This window comes from Aedes albopictus, chromosome 3 (genome assembly GCF_035046485.1).
Source record: "Aedes albopictus strain Foshan chromosome 3, AalbF5, whole genome shotgun sequence".
NCBI classification, from domain to species: Eukaryota; Metazoa; Arthropoda; class Insecta; order Diptera; family Culicidae; genus Aedes; species Aedes albopictus.
The window spans coordinates 391323941-391342418 of NC_085138.1; the positions used below are offsets into that span (position 1 = coordinate 391323941).

The 18478-nt window shown below is 39.0% G+C and overlaps 1 protein-coding gene across 1 annotated transcript in view; it reads right to left on the reverse strand.

Annotated features, from left to right (window-relative positions):
- LOC134290974 (neuroligin-1-like) overlaps window positions 1-18478 on the reverse strand; it is a 170491-nt gene that overhangs the window by 127010 nt on the left and 25003 nt on the right. The window contains exon 4 of the mRNA XM_062858213.1: window positions 8203-8344. Coding sequence (XP_062714197.1) covers window positions 8203-8344 — 142 coding nt within the window. The remainder of the gene's footprint in view (window positions 1-8202; window positions 8345-18478) is intronic.

Consider the following 18478-nt stretch of genomic DNA (forward strand, 5'->3'; position numbering starts at 1 on the left):
CAATACGCCTTTTCACTTCACGAGAAACGTCATTGTCACATGTCACAAGTGTTCCAAGATCAGCACATTGTTCAACAACTTGAAACACATCCCTATCAATCACTACCTCAACACTATCACCCTAATTAGTTTCGCCGGAAAACCATGTTCTGGCATTATCTGCCAATGCTCATTTCTAATTACTGAATCGTACGCTGCTTTAAAATCAATGAGGGAGACTGTAAGTTATATTCACGGAATTTTATATAGGATCATCCGCAGGTTAAACATTTAATCCGTCGTTGAGCGGCCCACACGAAAACCAGTTTGGTATCCGCCGACCAAGGACTCCTCAAGAGGACTCAGGCTTTTTAGCAGTACACACGACAGTACCGAATTTAAAGGGGTAAGCCCTCTGTAATTAGCACACTCTTACATGTGCCTTTTCTTGTAGATTGGGTATATATGACCATTTAACCAGCTATTAGACAATTTATCAGCCTCTCAAATCTTTACAATAATCTGGTGGATTGATCGATGTAGCTGCTCGCTTCCGTGCTTAAGAAGTTCGATATGGATCTCGTCCTTCCCAGCACCCTTGCTGGCCACAACTGTATTCCGCATCAAACGGATCTTCCACGAAGGTCAACGTCTTAGGAAACCAGGAAAAGCAGACAACCGCGGTCGACTCGCACTCCAATAGTGGTGAGGTCCGTAGAGGAAAAAACTAAGGCAAATCTCAGTGCGGTTAATCCGAAATGATGCCAATATCTCCAAAACTTCAATGCAAAGATTGTTTAAAGACTGCTATAGTTCAGATAGTTGGCCTTCCACCAACCTAGACTTGAACCCCGTTGACACTCCACATGGGCGAATGTTGAAACGAAAGCCTGTGAAAAACTGTCACCTCAACTTGGAAACCACTAAGCTTTGTAACATCCCATTATTGTAAGAAGTGATCCTTGAGGACTCCCAGGACTTTCAGCTTTTGAGAAATTAGCACTTTCACATCGCACTTTTGATTCTTGACAAGTTTGCAAGGCCCGTGACCCCAGATTGGAAACCTCTGAGCCTTACATCGCCTCTTCATTGAAATAAGTGCTCTTTGAAATCCATAATCCAAAAAGCATTCACACCTACTCTTCGGACTTTCAGTTCTTGCTAAAAAGCATGATCTGTGATTCAAGCTTGGGAACCACTGAGTTTTGCAACATCAATTTGTTGTATCTAGTGCGCTTTGGGACGCAGAATCTTAAAAACATTAACACCTTCTCTTCGGACTTTCGGTTCTTGTGAAATCAGCATAGCCCGTGACCCCAGCTTGGGAACCACTGCACTTGGCAATGCCACAATATTGTGGTAAGTCCTTCTTGAGACGCACAATTTAAAAAACTTTTTCACTTTCTAATCGCACGTTCAGTACTTCAGTAAGTAGAATGGCACAAATTTCCCAAATGGAAGAGAACGTGCCTCTGGAGCCGACCTACTGATACCTGAAGTAGCATATAACAATATATATAACTGATAGTTTTGTGATAATTTAGATCTTCAAATATTCCATGGACTTCAAAACTTTATTATCTTCACTTGCAATGCTAGCCTGTTACATTGAATAATGATTCAAAATGAACCATATTTACTTATATTCTTCAAATACTTTTAGGCATTGTTCTGTGCCATTGAAACAATTAAGGTTATTCAATCCTTTATAAAACTCATTTGTTTTTTACTTATTTGTTTATTTGAAAGGCTCGGGAAGTTATTTGTTGTAGTTATTATTGTGAGCATGAGCATGAGCATGAGCATGAGCATAGATGACCGCACAATTCGTAGTTGCTACTCCGTGATTGACCAGAGCAATCGAAATTGCACAAGGAACCAATGAATAGGGCTTGGGACTAGCTTACTATTCTCAATGTACACAGTTCGAGAGCTCTCAACTTTAATAAGGTCAATAACGGCGCCGGCCACGTCCTTACGGTCATCGAGGATGGAAGGGAATGTTAGGAAGACAAACGTTGTTATAAAGACCGCGACTCGCTGCATCTCCACGTTTGTCTCAGGAAGGAATTTTTTGTTAGTAGGGTAAGGTACATTGTCAGTCCGGGAGTCACCTATGGTTGATGATATGATTTGACAATGGATCAATATACACAAACCGCCGTTAACAATCGACCTATTTGTTGTAGTTATTATTGTGCTATAAAAAGTTATGTTGCCTATTCTAGCCCACCTGGATCCGTGAGCTTCTGTGAAACTCAAAGCCATTCCAAAATACTTTTGAGATACCTCACGATTACTAAATATCCCTATGCTAAGATCTTCCGGCTAAGGTGAAGATATAAGGAAGCCACATATCTTCGTCATATCTTAATCTTAGCTGGAAGATCTTAGTTGTAGGAAAATTTAGTAGGATGCGACCGAGGATAAGGATTGTAGTCACGACCACGAGCATAGTGGTGTAGTATTGTCGGTTAAGTTTTATTATAATTGTTATTAACGCTAAATAAATGAAAAAAGATAACACCACTAAGGTTGGTATGTAGTGTTGAGCAAATCAGAACAGCAAAAAAAAAATAAATTATTACGGCTGTAGACTCCATGTAATATATTGCAGGATAGTGTGTACGAATCTGAATGTCCCGAAGCTATATCATAGTCTCTGATTCCATTCTGTGAGCTCCAGTATGTGTAATAGATTATTTAACATAACTCTATAAAGTCAAATCAGAAACTTCAGTTGCTGTAGACGCTAGATTTTAAACATGATATCAGTTTGGAGCTGATCTGATGATGTCCATTGACAATTCAGAAGACTTACTGAACATGATAGATTACATATCGTAGCTTTGTATAATGAAAAAAGATACCATTACACCCGCATACTTTAGGATGTAATCTCAAGAACGATTTGGATAACCTAGGATATCCCAACAGATCTGATACTGTCTATTGAACTTTTAGAAGACTTACTTTTATTCTCTTATTCTGTAATAATGTTATTGTGTAGTTCTGTTATTCTGTAGTTTTGTAGTTCTGTAGTTCTGTTGTTCTGTAGTTCTGTAGTTCTGTAGTTCTGTAGTTCTGTAGTTCTGTAGTTCTGTAGTTCTGTAGTTCTGTAGTTCTGTAGTTCTGTAGTTCTGTAGTTCTGTAGTTCTGTAGTTCTGTAGTTCTGTAGTTCTGTAGTTCTGTAGTTCTGTAGTTCTGTAGTTCTGTAGTTCTGTAGTTCTGTAGTTCTGTAGTTCTGTAGTTCTGTAGTTCTGTAGTTCTGTAGTTCTGTAGTTCTGTAGTTCTGTAGTTCTGTAGTTCTGTAGTTCTGTAGTTTTGTAGTTCTGTAGTTTTGCAGTTCTGCAGTTCTGTATCTCTGTAGTTCTGTAGTTCTGTAGTTCTGTAGTTCTGTAGTTCTGTAGTTCTGTAGTTCTGTAGTTCTGTAGTTCTGTAGTTCTGTAGTTCTGTAGTTCTTTAGTTCTGTAATTCTGTAGTTCTGTAGTTCTGTAGCTCTGTAGTTCTGTAGTTCTGTAGTTCTGTAGTTCTGTAGTTCTGTAGTTCTGTAGTTCTGTAGTTCTGTAGTTCTGTAGTTCTGTAGTTCTGTAGTTCTGTAGTTCTGTAGTTCTGTAGTTCTGTAGTTCTGTAGTTCTGTAGTTCTGTAGTTCTGTAGTTCTGTAGTTCTGTAGTTCTGTAGTTCTGTAGTTCTGTAGTTCTGTAGTTCTGTAGTTCTGTAGTTCTGTAGTTCTGTAGTTCTGTAGTTCTGTAGTTCTGTAGTTCTGTAGTTCTGTAGTTCTGTAGTTCTGTAGTTCTGTAGTTCTGTAGTTCTGTAGTTCTGTAGTTCTGTAGTTCTGTTCCTTTGTAGTTCTGTAGTTCTGTAGTTCTGTAGTTCTATAGTTCTGTAGTTTTGTAGTTCTGTAGTTTTGCAGTTCTGTAGTTCTGTATCTCTGTAGATCTGTAGTTCTGTAGTTCTGTAGTTCTGTAGTTCTGTTCCTTTGTAGTTCTGTAGTTCTGTAGTTCTGTTCCTTTGTAGTTCTGTAGTTCTGTAGTTCTGTAGTTCTGTAGTTTTGTAGTTCTGTAGTTTTGCAGTTCTGCAGTTCTGTAGTTCTGTATCTCTGTAGTTCTGTAGTTCTGTAGTTCTGTAGTTCTGTAGTTCTGTAGTTCTGTAGTTCTGTAGTTCTGTAGTTCTGTAGTTCTGTAGTTCTGTAGTTCTGTAGTTCTGTAGTTCTGTAGTTCTGTAGTTCTGTAGTTCTGTAGTTCTGTAGTTCTGTAGTTCTGTAGTTCTGTAGTTCTGTAGTTCTGTAGTTCTGTAGTTCTGTAGTTCTGTAGTTCTGTAGTTCTTTAGTTCTGTAATTCTGTAGTTCTGTAGTTCTGTAGCTCTGTAGTTCTGTAGTTCTGTAGTTCTGTAGTTCTGTAGTTCTGTAGTTTTGTAGTTCTGTAGTTCTGTAGTTCTGTAGTTCTGTAGTTCTGTAGTTCTGTAGTTCTGTAGTTCTGTAGTTCTGTAGTTCTGTAGTTCTGTAGTTCTGTAGTTCTGTAGTTCTGTAGTTCTGTAGTTCTGTAGTTCTGTAGTTCTGTAGTTCTGTAGTTCTGTAGTTCTGTAGTTCTGTAGTTCTGTAGTTCTGTAGTTCTGTAGTTCTGTAGTTCTGTAGTTCTGTAGTTCTGTAGTTCTGTAGTTCTGTAGTTCTGTAGTTCTGTAGTTCTGTAGTTCTGTAGTTCTGTAGTTCTGTAGTTCTGTAGTTCTGTAGTTCTGTAGTTCTGTAGTTCTGTAGTTCTGTAGTTCTGTAGTTCTGTAGTTCTGTAGTTCTGTAGTTCTGTAGTTCTGTAGTTCTGTAGTTCTGTAGTTCTGTAGTTCTGTAGTTCTGTAGTTCTGTAGTTCTGTAGTTCTGTAGTTCTGTAGTTCTGTAGTTCTGTAGTTCTGTTCCTTTGTAGTTCTGTAGTTCTGTAGTTCTGTAGTTCTGTAGTTCTATAGTTCTGTAGTTTTGTAGTTCTGTAGTTTTGCAGTTCTGTAGTTCTGTATCTCTGTAATTCTGTAGTTCTGTAGTTCTGTAGTTCTGTAGTTCTGTAGTTCTGTAGTTCTGTAGTTCTGTAGTTCTGTAGCTCTGTAGTTCTGTAGCTCTGTAGTTCTGTAGTTCTGTAGTTCTGTAGTTCTGTAGTTCTGTAGTTCTGTAGTTCTGTAGTTCTGTAGTTCTGTAGTTCTGTAGTTCTGTAGTTCTGTAGTTCTGTAGTTCTGTAGTTCTGTAGTTCTGTAGTTCTGTAGTTCTGTAGTTCTGTAGTTCTGTAGTTCTGTAGTTCTGTAGTTCTGTAGTTCTGTAGTTCTGTAGTTCTGTAGTTCTGTAGTTCTGTAGTTCTGTAGTTCTGTAGTTCTGTAGCTCTGTAGTTCTGTAGCTCTGTAGTTCTGTAGTTCTGTAGTTGTGTAGTTGTGTAGTTGTGTAGTTGTGTAGTTCTGTAGTTCTGTAGTTCTGTAGCTCTGTAGTTCTGTAGCTCTGTAGTTCTGTAGTTCTGTAGTTCTGTAGTTCTGTAGTTCTGTAGTTCTGTAGTTCTGTAGTTCTGTAGTTCTGTAGTTCTGTAGTTCTGTAGTTCTGTAGTTCTGTAGTTCTGTAGTTCTGTAGTTCTGTAGTTCTGTAGTTCTGTAGTTCTGTAGTTCTGTAGTTCTGTAGTTCTGTAGTTCTGTAGTTCTGTAGTTCTGTAGTTCTGTAGTTCTGTAGTTCTGTAGTTCTGTAGTTCTGTAGTTCTTTAGTTCTGTAGTTCTGTAGCTCTGTAGTTCTGTAGTTCTGTAGTTCTGTAGTTCTGTAGTTCTGTAGTTCTGTAGTTCTGTAGTTCTGTAGTTCTGTAGTTCTGTAGTTCTGTAGTTCTGTAGTTCTGTAGTTCTGTAGTTCTGTAGTTCTGTAGTTCTGTAGTTCTTTAGTTCTGTAGTTCTGTAGCTCTGTAGTTCTGTAGTTCTGTAGTTCTGTAGTTCTGTAGTTCTGTAGTTCTGTAGTTCTGTAGTTCTGTAGTTCTGTAGTTCTGTAGTTCTGTAGTTCTGTAGTTCTGTAGTTCTGTAGTTCTGTAGTTCTGTAGTTCTGTAGTTCTGTAGTTCTGTAGTTCTGTAGTTCTGTAGTTCTGTAGTTCTGTAGTTCTGTAGTTCTGTAGTTCTGTAGTTCTGTAGTTCTGTAGTTCTGTAGTTCTGTAGTTCTGTAGTTCTGTAGTTCTGTAGTTCTGTAGTTCTGTAGTTCTGTAGTTCTGTAGTTCTGTAGTTCTGTAGTTCTGTAGTTCTGTAGTTCTGTAGTTCTGTAGTTCTGTAGTTCTGTAGTTCTGTTATTCTGTTATTCTGTTATTCTGTTATTCTGTTATTCTGTTATTCTGTTATTCTATTATTCTGTTATTCTGTTATTCTGTTATTCTGTTATTCTGTTATTCTGTTATTCTGTTATTCTGTTATTCTGTTATTCTGTTATTCTGTTATTCTGCTTTACAATAACAAGCACCCAATGAATACAAAAACAGACTTCATGAATGTACTGTGGATTTACATCTTTAAATGAAGAAGTGCAGGTAATTTTCTATTGTCTTTTTTTACGTATCGTTTCAACTGGGACAAAGCGTGCTTCTTAGCTTAGGGTTCGATGAACATTTCTACAGTTGTCAACTGAGAGCTTCCTCTGCCAATAACCATTCTTTCTAGTTTATATCGTGTGGCAGGCAAGAAGACAATCTATGTCCTATACAATCAAGAAATTTTACTACGAAAAGAGTGGGGTGCCTTATATCGAAAATTTGTATAATACAGATCAGTCTTTTTATATGGTATCTCTGATGTATTTCCACATGAAAGTCTAGGTTTTGCCTAGACGTTCTCAACGTTCCTTCACTATCCCAATCATTATTTCTAAATGAATAAACCCAGAGCAGACTAACCCACGTCAGAAAAAAAAGTCCACCATCCGAAGAAAGTGATTCCCCACATTTTACGACTAAACCTTTAGCTTACTTTAACCCCAAAGCTGAGCCGTGTACTTGTTTGTTGTTATCGCACCATTATGTCGGGAAAAAATTTAGCACTTTTTATATCATCGCACGGTGCACGTCGTCGTCGTCGTCGTCGAGGCTCTTGGTTCAACCTCGTCTGACGAGGCCCACAGCCAGCTTTACGATTCGTTCAATGTAAACCCTGACCTCCGCCACCACCACTATGAAGAAACTGTGCCATTTGGCAAACATCCCCTCCAGGACGACTAAAGTCCATCGTCTCTCCTTTGTTGATCCAGTCCGTGTAACCAAACCAACTAAGCGTCGTCGTCATCGACGACCAACGCCGTCGTGGTTGTTGCCGACGGAGTTAAGTTGTAAAATTTATATGTTTATTCTGTGTCATAAAATGAAAAGTTTCGATCTGTTCGTGTGTTCGTACACCGCCGACCGACACAACACAAAACACCGGCCATTGTGTCCGCCGATTAGGGTTAGGCGATGACCGTGATGACGACGATGGGGCGTGTCCTTGGTGTAGCAAGAGGTGCCTGGTACCCCCTTGAGAGCATTTCACAGTGATAAACTTTGGACAAATGTAATTATAACTAGAACGAATAGATGAAATAAATGGTGATGCAATCGCTCGCCCACTACAGTATGCGATGGGCGAGTGCTTATTAGTTTTTCATATTTCATATTTATTATCATTACCAATCAAAAGCGATAGGTATTAGATCACAAAACCCTCAGATAGTTTCTTTCAAAGGAAAACCAACGCCCTCCAGAAATATTCCTAGCTACCACAATGCCTCTGGCAGTAGCACTTCAGAAAAGGGCTTTGATCGGGGAGCAGTTGTCTCGAAGAGATTTGCTTGGCTGTCGTCGACAGCGGACGGCGTGTTGTTGGACGTCGTCGTCGTTGTGGCGTCGACGACGGCACCGGTGTCGACGACGAGTTAAAGCTTTTTGGCATGACCTTTGTTGCGGTGTAATTTAGGATATGGCTTTTGCAAGGGGTAACAATTTTCGGCTGCTCGTTGCTCAAAAAGCGGTAATAAAGAAGGGTTATTGATGTTGCCACGGTTCGATTGAACGGGGTTTTCACGTGCACTAGCCCATTTAAGTCGAAACTAGTCGACGGTTGCCGTTGACGTGATTTACTCTTGGTGATATTTCGAATTACTCGCAATTACCGTTGCAATTGCTCTAGTAAAACTCATTCGAGCGAATATTTCAATCCACATCACGACTCTCGAACATAAAACCCCTAACGAAATCCATCAAACTTACCACTTCCGGGGACGTAGATGTTGAGCGTGAGACAGTCCTCACTCTGGTTGGCAAGCAGCGGCTGCAGTCGTTTCAGGTGCTGGTAGCGTCCCTTTGGCATCGAGAGCAGGGCTACCGTTCGGTTGCTAATGTCCGGGAAGCTCTGTGAACGAAAGAAGCAGACGATGGGAAAACAAACATTAGGAAATCATCATCTTTATCGGGGTGTGCCATTACGGCACGGCGCCCATCATTATAAAAAAGTGGTGGAATCAATTTTCCACCGCGTCATCCATATTGAAGTGTAATAAAAACGATTGATTGAATGGCTTTTGTGGGGCCACAAAGAAAACAAAAGACTCTTTTACGACCAAAGTTGCTGATCATTTATGGGCGATGCAAAAACGGTCGGATACCAGCAAAAGAAACACATCCTGCGAAGGACCGTCCTTTCATTACGAAAATGAGTTTTTAATGCTCAGTTGTCTATCCTTTGTCAAGAGTTCATGTGTTATTAGTGATGGCATTTTCTACACGGCAATTAACAACCGGATATCCTTTTCCTTTTCAATTTAAAGGTAACTCTTATTTAATTTATGGACGATCCCTAACCATAATTGAAAAGTATAAGAATCTGCAAAACTTGATGTCATCATTTGGAGATGAAAACAACAAAGCATTCTTCAATTTATGTCAACATGATATTAGTGAATTGATATCCAAACCAATAGACTCAAAATTGGATGTGGAAAATCCATCGCATTTGGTATCAAAGAATAAGGAAGCCTCATACAGGGGATAGACAAAATGATCGGGACGGACAAAATTTTCACTTTTCAAAAAATGTTCAACTAGTTGTAACTTTTTGAAAAGTGCATCGAATATTCTCAAATTTTTACTGTACGTTCACTAACCAGTTGTGTATCAGTGGTCCAAATTTGGGAAAGATGAGCCCATTTTCCACGGAGTTATAAAGATTCTTGAGAAAGGAAAAATTATCCGATATCCAACTTTGAGCTGCTACATCTCCGGATTCAATGAACCGATTGCAATGAAATTTTGACCATTCATGACTTATATAATGATCACTGAAAAACATTTAACTTAACTTGAAATTTTTAACAAGAGAAAAAGTTATAGAAATTTTATTTTTTTCACGAGTTTTTAGCAAATTGGTCTATTTTTAGTATGTGTTCCATTGCTTTTTCAATTTATTGGTGGCTATGTTGTTACTTTCCTTCAAAACACATTTATGTATGAGTCAATTAGAGGGAAATTAAATGAACTATAATTTGCATCTTGAATTTTGAAACGATGTTGATGTCTTGGATAATTTGTTGTTTTATTAGAAAAATAATCTAATCGTTATAATTTTCTTCTGTGTTAAAAATTTTAAGTTGCGGCAACGCTTTTTCATAGCTCATTATACAAGTCATAAATGGTCAAAATTTCATTGCATTCGGTTCATTGAATTCGGAGATATAACAGCTCAAAGTTGGATATAGGATAATTCTACCTTTTCCAAGAATCTTTATAATTACCTGGAAAATGACCCGATCTTTCCCAAATTTGGACTACTGATACACAACTAGTTGATGAACTTACAGTAAAAATTTGAGAACATTTGATGCACTTTTCGAAAAGTTACAGCTAGTTGAACATTTTTTGAAAAGTGAAAATTTTGCCTGTCCCGATCATTTTGTCTATCCTGTAGTAACTTATATTTATTTGTTTCCAAGGCATTCCCTTTTTATTTTATTTTATTTTATCTTCAAAGAAACCTTTACTGAACCGTCCTGGAATGTATCTGAAAACCCCTTAAAGCCTTTGAATATTCAGTTCCATAAAAATCCCCGAAACCCCACTAATATCTTACTGAAACTCTTCCCAAGCCCCTCTTATACCACTCTCCTCCACCAAACTACCTATGATAACCGTATGGTACACCGGATGCATTCGTGAAATCATCTGAAAATCTCTAAACAGTTCCAAATCTTTTAGAAACTCACACCCCCACTGGAATTCTTTCTGAAATTTCCCTGAACCACTCCTGAACTCGTCTTAAAAACCCATGCAAACTCGTCCGAAACCACCCTAAAATGCGCTCTAACCCATGAAACATCTCCAAAACTATTATACCCTCCTTAAACACGTGCTAACCACACTCCAACCACACCAACCCTACGTGCAAGCTTCCTGACAACCTCCTGAAACTCGCTTAAAGCCCGTCTGAAACCTGATTGAAACCATCCTATTTAATCCTTCTGAAGAGACTTCAGACCCCGCTTAAGTCCCACAGAACCTCCGTGAAACCTACTTGATACACCTCAATAAACTTCTTAAAACACAGGGAAGCGCCTAACAATTGACCAAACAAAATTCATGGTTCTAGGCATTTAATGTACATTTACTTGTATTGTAACACTTGAATATCAGCTTAAATATTGGAATTTTGAAAAATATCGTATAGAAAATATTCCTTCAGGAGTCCCTCAGATATTTATCGTGATGTTTTCCGACAATACCTCTGCGAGTTCCTAGGGAATGCTTCAGGACTTACCATGAAATTCTGCAGGAAATTGCCCGCAGCAGTTTCTCAAAAATTGCATCAGAAGCTATGCTGGAATTCCTTCAGGAGTCCCTCAGGAATTACCTTAAGAATCTTTCGAAAAATCATGCAGGAGTTCCTCGGGAATTTCTCCGAAAATTCCCCGAGGATTCCACGGGAGTCCCCCAAGGATTTCTACAGGTGTTCCCTGAAAACTCCTCAAGGAAGCTTTCCCAAGCGTTCACCCAGAAATATCTCCTGATGGGATTCCTCCAGGAAGTTTTCCAGGGATTCCTCCAGGAAATGGAGAGTTTCTCCAGAGATTTCTCCAGCGGTTTCTCTAGAAGTTCTTCCAGGGATTCCTTGAGGGGTTTCTTCAAGGATTCCTTCAGGAATGCCTCCAGGGATTCCTGCATGGATTCCTCCATGGATTCATCCAGGAATTCAACCAGGAATTCCTCCAGAGCTCCTTCACAAATTCTTCCAAGATTTCCTCCAGCAACTAATCCAGGGATTTCTCCAGGGATTCCTCCGAAGTTTCCTCCAGAAATTCCCCCATAAATTTCTCCGGAAATTCCTTCACGAAGTCCTCCAGGGATTCCTCTTATAATACTCCAGGAACTCCCCCAAGAATTCCTCAAGGCATTTCTCCTAAAATTCATCCAGAAATTCCTCCAAGACATCTGACTAGAATTCTTCCAAGAATCCCTCCAGGAATTTCAAAAACTCCTCTGGACCTTCCGCAACAATTTCACAAAAAGAACTCTCTAAGATTTCTGCCAATAATCCCTTCAGGAATTTCGCTAGAAATTCCTCCAGTAATTTCGCCAGAAATTCCTCCAGGGATTTTTCAAGAAATTCCTCCAGAAATTCCTTTATGAATACCTCCTAGATTCTTCAGGAAAACTTCAGAAATCTCTCAAGTATATACTCCCAGGACAACTCCTGGGATTTCACCGAGAATTCTTTCAAGGATTTCTACAGGAACTGCTTCGAAACTTCTTCCAAGAATTCCCCCAATATTTCTCAAGGAAATACTCTAAGAATTTCTCCAAGACCTGCTCCAATATTGTTGTTAAAATTCCTCCAAGAATCCATCCAGGAATTTGCCCAGGGATTCCTTTATAAATTTTTCTGGGAATACCTCCAGGTATTTTCAATAAATATTTCCAGAAATGCCTACAAGAATACCCCCAGGAATTCCTCCAAGAATTCCATCAGGAAATCCTCCAAGAATTCGTCCAGGAATTTCTTCAAGACATCCACCAAGAACTCCTCCAACAATCTCTTCTAGAATTCCTTTCCATGAATTCCTTAAGGAACGCCTCCAAGAAATCTTTCAAGAATTTCTCCAATAATCTCTCAAGGAATTTCTCCAGGAATTCCTTGGAGAATTTTTTCAGGAATTCCTCCAAGAATTCCTATAAGAATGCTTCCAGGAATTTCTTCAATATATTTCAGTGGTTTCCTAAAGAATTCACTCAGGATTTTTTTTTTTGTTTCTGAAGGATTTTTTAAAGAAATTTCTTTTTCAGTGACTTTGGCATACTATTCCATTTAGATATTATTCTAGAATTTTTTCTTAGAATTCTGAAGAAGTACATCCAGGAGTTTTTTCAATAATTCATTCAGAAAATTCTCCGGGCAACCCTCGGAAATTTTCCGATGGATTTCTTAAAGAATTTTCCCAATTTCTGCACCTTTTTTAAAGGATTCCTGTAGAAATACCTCTATAGATTTCTCCAAGAGCTAAAGTTTCTTCTTCGTATCCGATAGTGCTCGTAATGTGTGTCGCGCCCCTTGTCTAGTGTTAAGTTTCGTTCAGTCTGTACAGCTTAAGCCACAGACGGTGTCCGTGTCTTTTAGCATGTTCGTGAATTTCTTTTAGTGATGTTCAAATTATCATCAAGTTTTTAAGGGATTCCTCGAGATAATTCTCCAGGGATTCCTTTAAAAACTCATCCAGGGCTTTTTTTTAAGAATTCTTCCAGTAATGTTTGTGCAATCTCTGGTAGAGCTTCTGAAAAAAAAAATCCTGGTGAAATATCTGAAGCAAACTGTGCAGTAATCTCTGATCGGTTCCCAGTAGATATTTCTGACAGCACCGAAGGAGAAATTTCTAAATAGTATCCTTGTAGAACGTAGATATGAAATTTTTGGAGGAACCCATGGAATTCTGAAATTTTTGGAGGAACCCATGGAAGAATTTCCGAATGAAGGATGTTTAAAAAGAATTTAAAATAAATTTCTAAAAAAACTCCTTGGATGATTTCTGCAGAAATCTCATGACTTCTAAAGAAGACTCTGGAGATTTTTTGGAAAGAACTCTTGAAGGAATTTTAGAAGCATACCAGTAATTTCTACAGAATCTCTGAAGGAATTTCTGTAGAATTCTTGTAAAAATCTCAGTAACTAGTCCTAAATAAATCTCAAGAGATATATCTGAAGAAATTTCAAAGATATTTTTGGAGAAATCCTAGAAACTTTATTTTATGCAGGTTTATATTATTTATTTTTGGTTTATGTACCCTTTTTGTATTCTTCATAAAACGAGAGGGAGCTACTGAAAATTTATGTTGTGCATAAGAAAATGTAATAATGACGGTAACCATTGCATTGGCCATCAGAGAGTGTTTATAGGAGAGAGCGAAGGGACGTTGCAGGGACGTTTCAGAGGATTTCAAGTATTTACCAGAAGATCATGTTTAATGGAGTTTCAGGGTCCTAGGGGCCTTCGACGGCATTGCAGAATACTTCCGAGGATTCTTGGCAGGTTTAAGAGGCGTTACAGGAAATTTTTGTAGTTTCTGAGGGTCTCAGATGCGTAACATGGGGTTCGAGGGGGTTTTAGGAGGACTTCTGGGGCATTCCGGTTGGTTTCAAAGGATTTTTAGTGGGTTGAAGAGGCGTTACACTGGCGTTGTCGGAGATTTTGGAGAATTTCAGGTGCGTCACATGGGGTTCGTAGGGGTTTTACGGGAATTCGGGCATATATAATTAAATTTTAGAGTATTTTTAAGACACCACAAAAACCCCATGAAACCTCTAGAAACGCCCCTGAAATGCCTTGAAACTCCCCTAAAACCCTTATAATCCAATTGCTTGCCTTTGAAATCCCCGTGATCCATTTGAATTCAAGGGTGTTCCAAAACGCCCTTGATACGACCCTACCTGAAATGCCTGAAAAATCCCCTGAAATCTCCATAATCCCATTGAATTGCTCTTAAATCATCATTATCAATTTGTTATGCCACTTGAAACCCCTTGGAACGACCCTGAACTATATGGAATGCCTTGAAATACCAGTGAAACACAGGCTTGAAACCCTGCATTGCCCTTAAAGCCTCTTGAAACGTTCCTGAAACCCTCTTTATACTATTAAGATGACTTTGCAACCTTCACTCCTAGACCTGACAATGTACCCTACCCTCTCTCTCTCTTCTTGGCGTAACGTCCTCATTGGGACAAAGCCTGCTTCTCAGCTTAGTGTTCTATGAGCACTTCCACAGTTATTAACTGAGAGCTTCCTCTGCCAATGACCATTTTGCATACGTATATCGTGTGGCAGGCACGAAGATACTCTATGCCCAAGGAAGTCAAGGAAATTTCCTTTACGAAAAGATCCTGGACCGACCGGGAATCGAACCCGTCACCCTCAGCATGGTCATGATGAATACCCGTGCGTTTACCGCCTCGGCTATATGAGCCTTCCCAAGACAATCGTGGAGACACTAGGATTCTCGGTCTCTATAACAACCATTGTCTTACTATCATTCCCTTCCCTCCTCGATGACCGTAAGGACGTGGCCAGCGCTGTTATTGACATTACTTGTGAATTCTCGAACTGTGCACATTGAGAATAGTAAGCTAGTGCCAAGCCCTATTCATTGCATTGATTCCTTGTGCAATTTCGATTGCTCTGGTCAATCACGGAGTAGCAACTACGAATTGTGCGGTCATCTATGCTCATGATTATATCCCTGATTCAGATGAAGCATCAATGATCAATTGAGCAAAAAGAAGAAATGTAAAAGTGTCATAGAACAGTTTCCAGATCATGTCCCAATTGAGACATCTTTGAAGCTGAGGAGAACAATACGTTGAGAAATGGTACAAAGAACTCATCAAGCACTACTGTGCCAAACAGTTGCATTACCTCTCTCAGGTGTCACTTTATGATTAATGACCCATTCAACACAATGAAATCTAGCTATGCTCTGCTGGAGGGGAGCCTGTCAAACTATCTCCTATCCAACGTGAATGTGTCCAAATCAGGCAGCTTGTTCACAATACTCGTCCATCTAAGCACTTGTATTGGGTGTTCCTATAGTCAGAACATGCAACCAGGTAGGAGGCAAGATTCGCCAGCTGCAGATGGACCATTTGCAATTTAAAGATAATGATGAGATTCATAGCCAGCCGCAGACAGATTCTGCTCCCTGGAAACCGATACTGATGAGAAAGCCGACGATGATGATCATCATCATTTATCGAGCTGCACGTCGTCGTCGTCGTCGTCGTCTGCGGCTTGGCCGCTTGATTTGCGATGCATTTCACCATCGTTCATGATCTTCTCCGTACAACATTCAAACTGTCCGTAGACCGGAGAAAAGCACCGAAAAACATGCAAAATCCATCTGGTGCTTTCTGAATTATTGAGCATCCATCCAGGCGAAGCAAACTGGTGTGTGGTACAGCCACTCGACAGACCAGACGCGGTAGACAGGACTCACTCATCTTTTCTAATTTGATTGGAGTTTAATTCCGGAGAAAAGCGATGCCGCTGGTGGCAGCGGTATCGTTCTCATCTTTCAACCCCCGGACGATGAAAAGCCTCGTCGTCGTCATCGTCTACGGCGGCGGCGGTGAAATGTATGTATATCCGGTTGTTTTTTCTCATCTATCTGATGCAACACATTCCGGACATGTTTGGAAATCGAGACGGAATGTTTGAAGTAATTGAATTTCATAGTTTGGTAGATAGGCTTCGAATCGGAGCTTTCTTGGTGGAATTCTAACGAGCGCTATTCATTGAAATTGTATGAAGATGTAACCGTTTACTGACATTTTATTTTGCTGATATGGTTCAGTGAATTGCAAGGAAGTTTTAAATTTTTCAAGCACGAAAACGCTAATAAGCTACCATTCTCAGGTAAGCCTCTGCCCACAAGCCCACGGGAAACGAGAAGGTGGGAGGCGTAATTCCAACGTGATAGTTATTACGGACCCGTACAATGATGATCATCATTTATAAGTCATTAGTCATCAGTCATCAGTCATCAGTCATCAGTCATTAGTCATTTTTATACCGTTCGGATCTCTTGCGAATACTAGTTTTGTCAGGCTAAAATATAAACGACTCATAAAAAAGTGATCATTTTCCATGGGCGTAGCCAGAGGGGGGCACGGGGGTAGAATGGCTTAATATTGTGATGTTTATTCATAAAACACAAAACAAATTTTCCAGATATGTCGGAACTGGTTCCGATAGGGAAAAAAGAAGGATCATATGCTGCTATAGAGTGCAGTTATGCTAGAGTGCTACTGCTACACGAATTTTCACTAGTATTTAATTCAAACAAACGTCATACTAAGGGCCAATCCCAAGTAACATTTTTGGTTTTATAATATTCTACTAGTGGTTCTCCCGACCAATTTCATAAAACTGCTAATAAAGCTTACTATTCCATCATAACCTTCTGACAACCGCTATAAGATCGCCTTTCGGCCAAGTGGACCACCTTTATAGTGGCTTTCCAAGCAAGATTCAGAGTGACAATAAATCGACAATAAAACTTGCTTGTTGTTCATTCGTACTCGAACAGTTTGACAGCCGGAGTTCATTTTTTCACCAGTGGGAAAAATAAAAATAAACAATGTTTACATTACCTCAGCACGGAATGGTTTCTTATCGAAAATTACAAGTGAAAGTCTTCTTAAATATATGACTTTGTGGCGATACCTGATACAATACGGTATGTGCGAAAGCAGGTTTCCGGTGAAAGTTATGAAATTAGGCGTGGAAAATAAACGCGCCTTTCAAGAAGTGTGATATTTGCGAATAAAGGAGTTTCATTAAAAAGTACAGTGGATTATTTTCCAGCCGTTTCGCGATAAAGTGCTTTTTTTCGAATGAGCTGTTGTTCAAGCATGCAAAAATCATCATATAATATTCCAGGTATGTGGTATTTTGTTGAATTTTCAATTGTAAAAATCAAAGTGCTGGAGAAAATTTACAATTGCAATATGGCAGCACCAGCAGAAGGCATTCTCTTCGTCACAGCCACCATATGTTAAATTTGTCGAGCTGTTACCTTATTAAGATTATTATAAAGCAAATTTTGGTTTTCGCTATTCCATATGAGATGGCGCTCCTGTCGATAACGAATGACATTTCACGGTGGTCGTCTGCAAACGGCCAAAAATATTTTATCACTTCAAATGATATATTCGAGGATGTATTTGTGTAATGTAATGTAATGTCAAATGATGTGTTTCGAGGTAACAATAAATCATGCTCGTCAAAATATGTTTAGAAAACAAAAAAAAAACAACAATTTATCATAATTATTAATTGATGAATATGGAATATTATTTAAAGCTAATATTTTTTAATTCTGGTCACCTAATGTGTCACAGTGCACTCGCTGACGATTCATTCTGGCACATAATACTTTTATTAGGTTTATTTTATAGTGTTCTTGACAACCATCATAAAGCATTTTATAAAACAAATTAGTAGTGTATTGATTAGTTTCATTACAGTTATATGAAGGTTTTATAGAATGCATCAAGTGCCTCATAAAAGATCTTTCGATAGCATTGTCCATTACCTGGTTAAATCCCTATTAAAACTTAAATAAATCTTATCAGTTCTGGAAATGTTACTTGAGATTTCTTCACTCTGGCTTAAGCGTTAAACCAGGTTTAACTATATGGGTAAGCCTGGCTTACTGGTTAAGCCGAGGTGAAGAAATCGACCCTAAGAGCAAAATACCTTGGATTTCTTTACGGATTCTTTCAAGGACATCTTCAGAAATTCCTTTAGGCCAGTGAAGAGAATTGTCAGACAAAAGAGGCACAAAACAAGCAACATAGAAGGTGCGACGATTACTCTTTATCCCTACTGGTAACAGATAATGACATGATCTCGAAATTTTTTGTTGCAGACAAAACGGAAGCTGAATTTGTTGCGTACTTTTCAACTCGTGAATAATCAATTATTGCTAACCCAAAGTCGAAACTGTTTGATGATAGAGCTTCACCAGAGTTTCAGTGTTTACCGACTTGAAGTTAGCGTTCGAAAATCGCAATGCAAGGTTTAAAAATCTCTAAACTCGTGGTGTACGATGTTAATCCCATTATTTTCAAGTTGGGACAAACTTATGTCACATGGGTTTGTTTGTCGCAACAATTACAGGTTGCGACATTGTCATTATTGTTGCGCGATGGTTGAATTTTGATTCACTGCTTTAGGCATTTATTCAGGAACTCCAGGGTTTCTTTCAGAAATTCCTGCTCCAGAAGTTTCTTCTTCGTGAAATCTTCCATGGACATCTTGCAGGTTCCTCCAGTGATTGTTCCAGCGCTTTTTCCGAGGATTCCTCCAAGACATTCTTTCAGGTCTTTCTGCAAGTGTTCCTTCAGCAATTTCTTCAGAGATTTCTCCATATATTTCTTGAGAACTCCACTAGAGTTTGTTCCAATAATTCAATATAGAATAGTTCGAAGCATTTCAGCAAGAATATC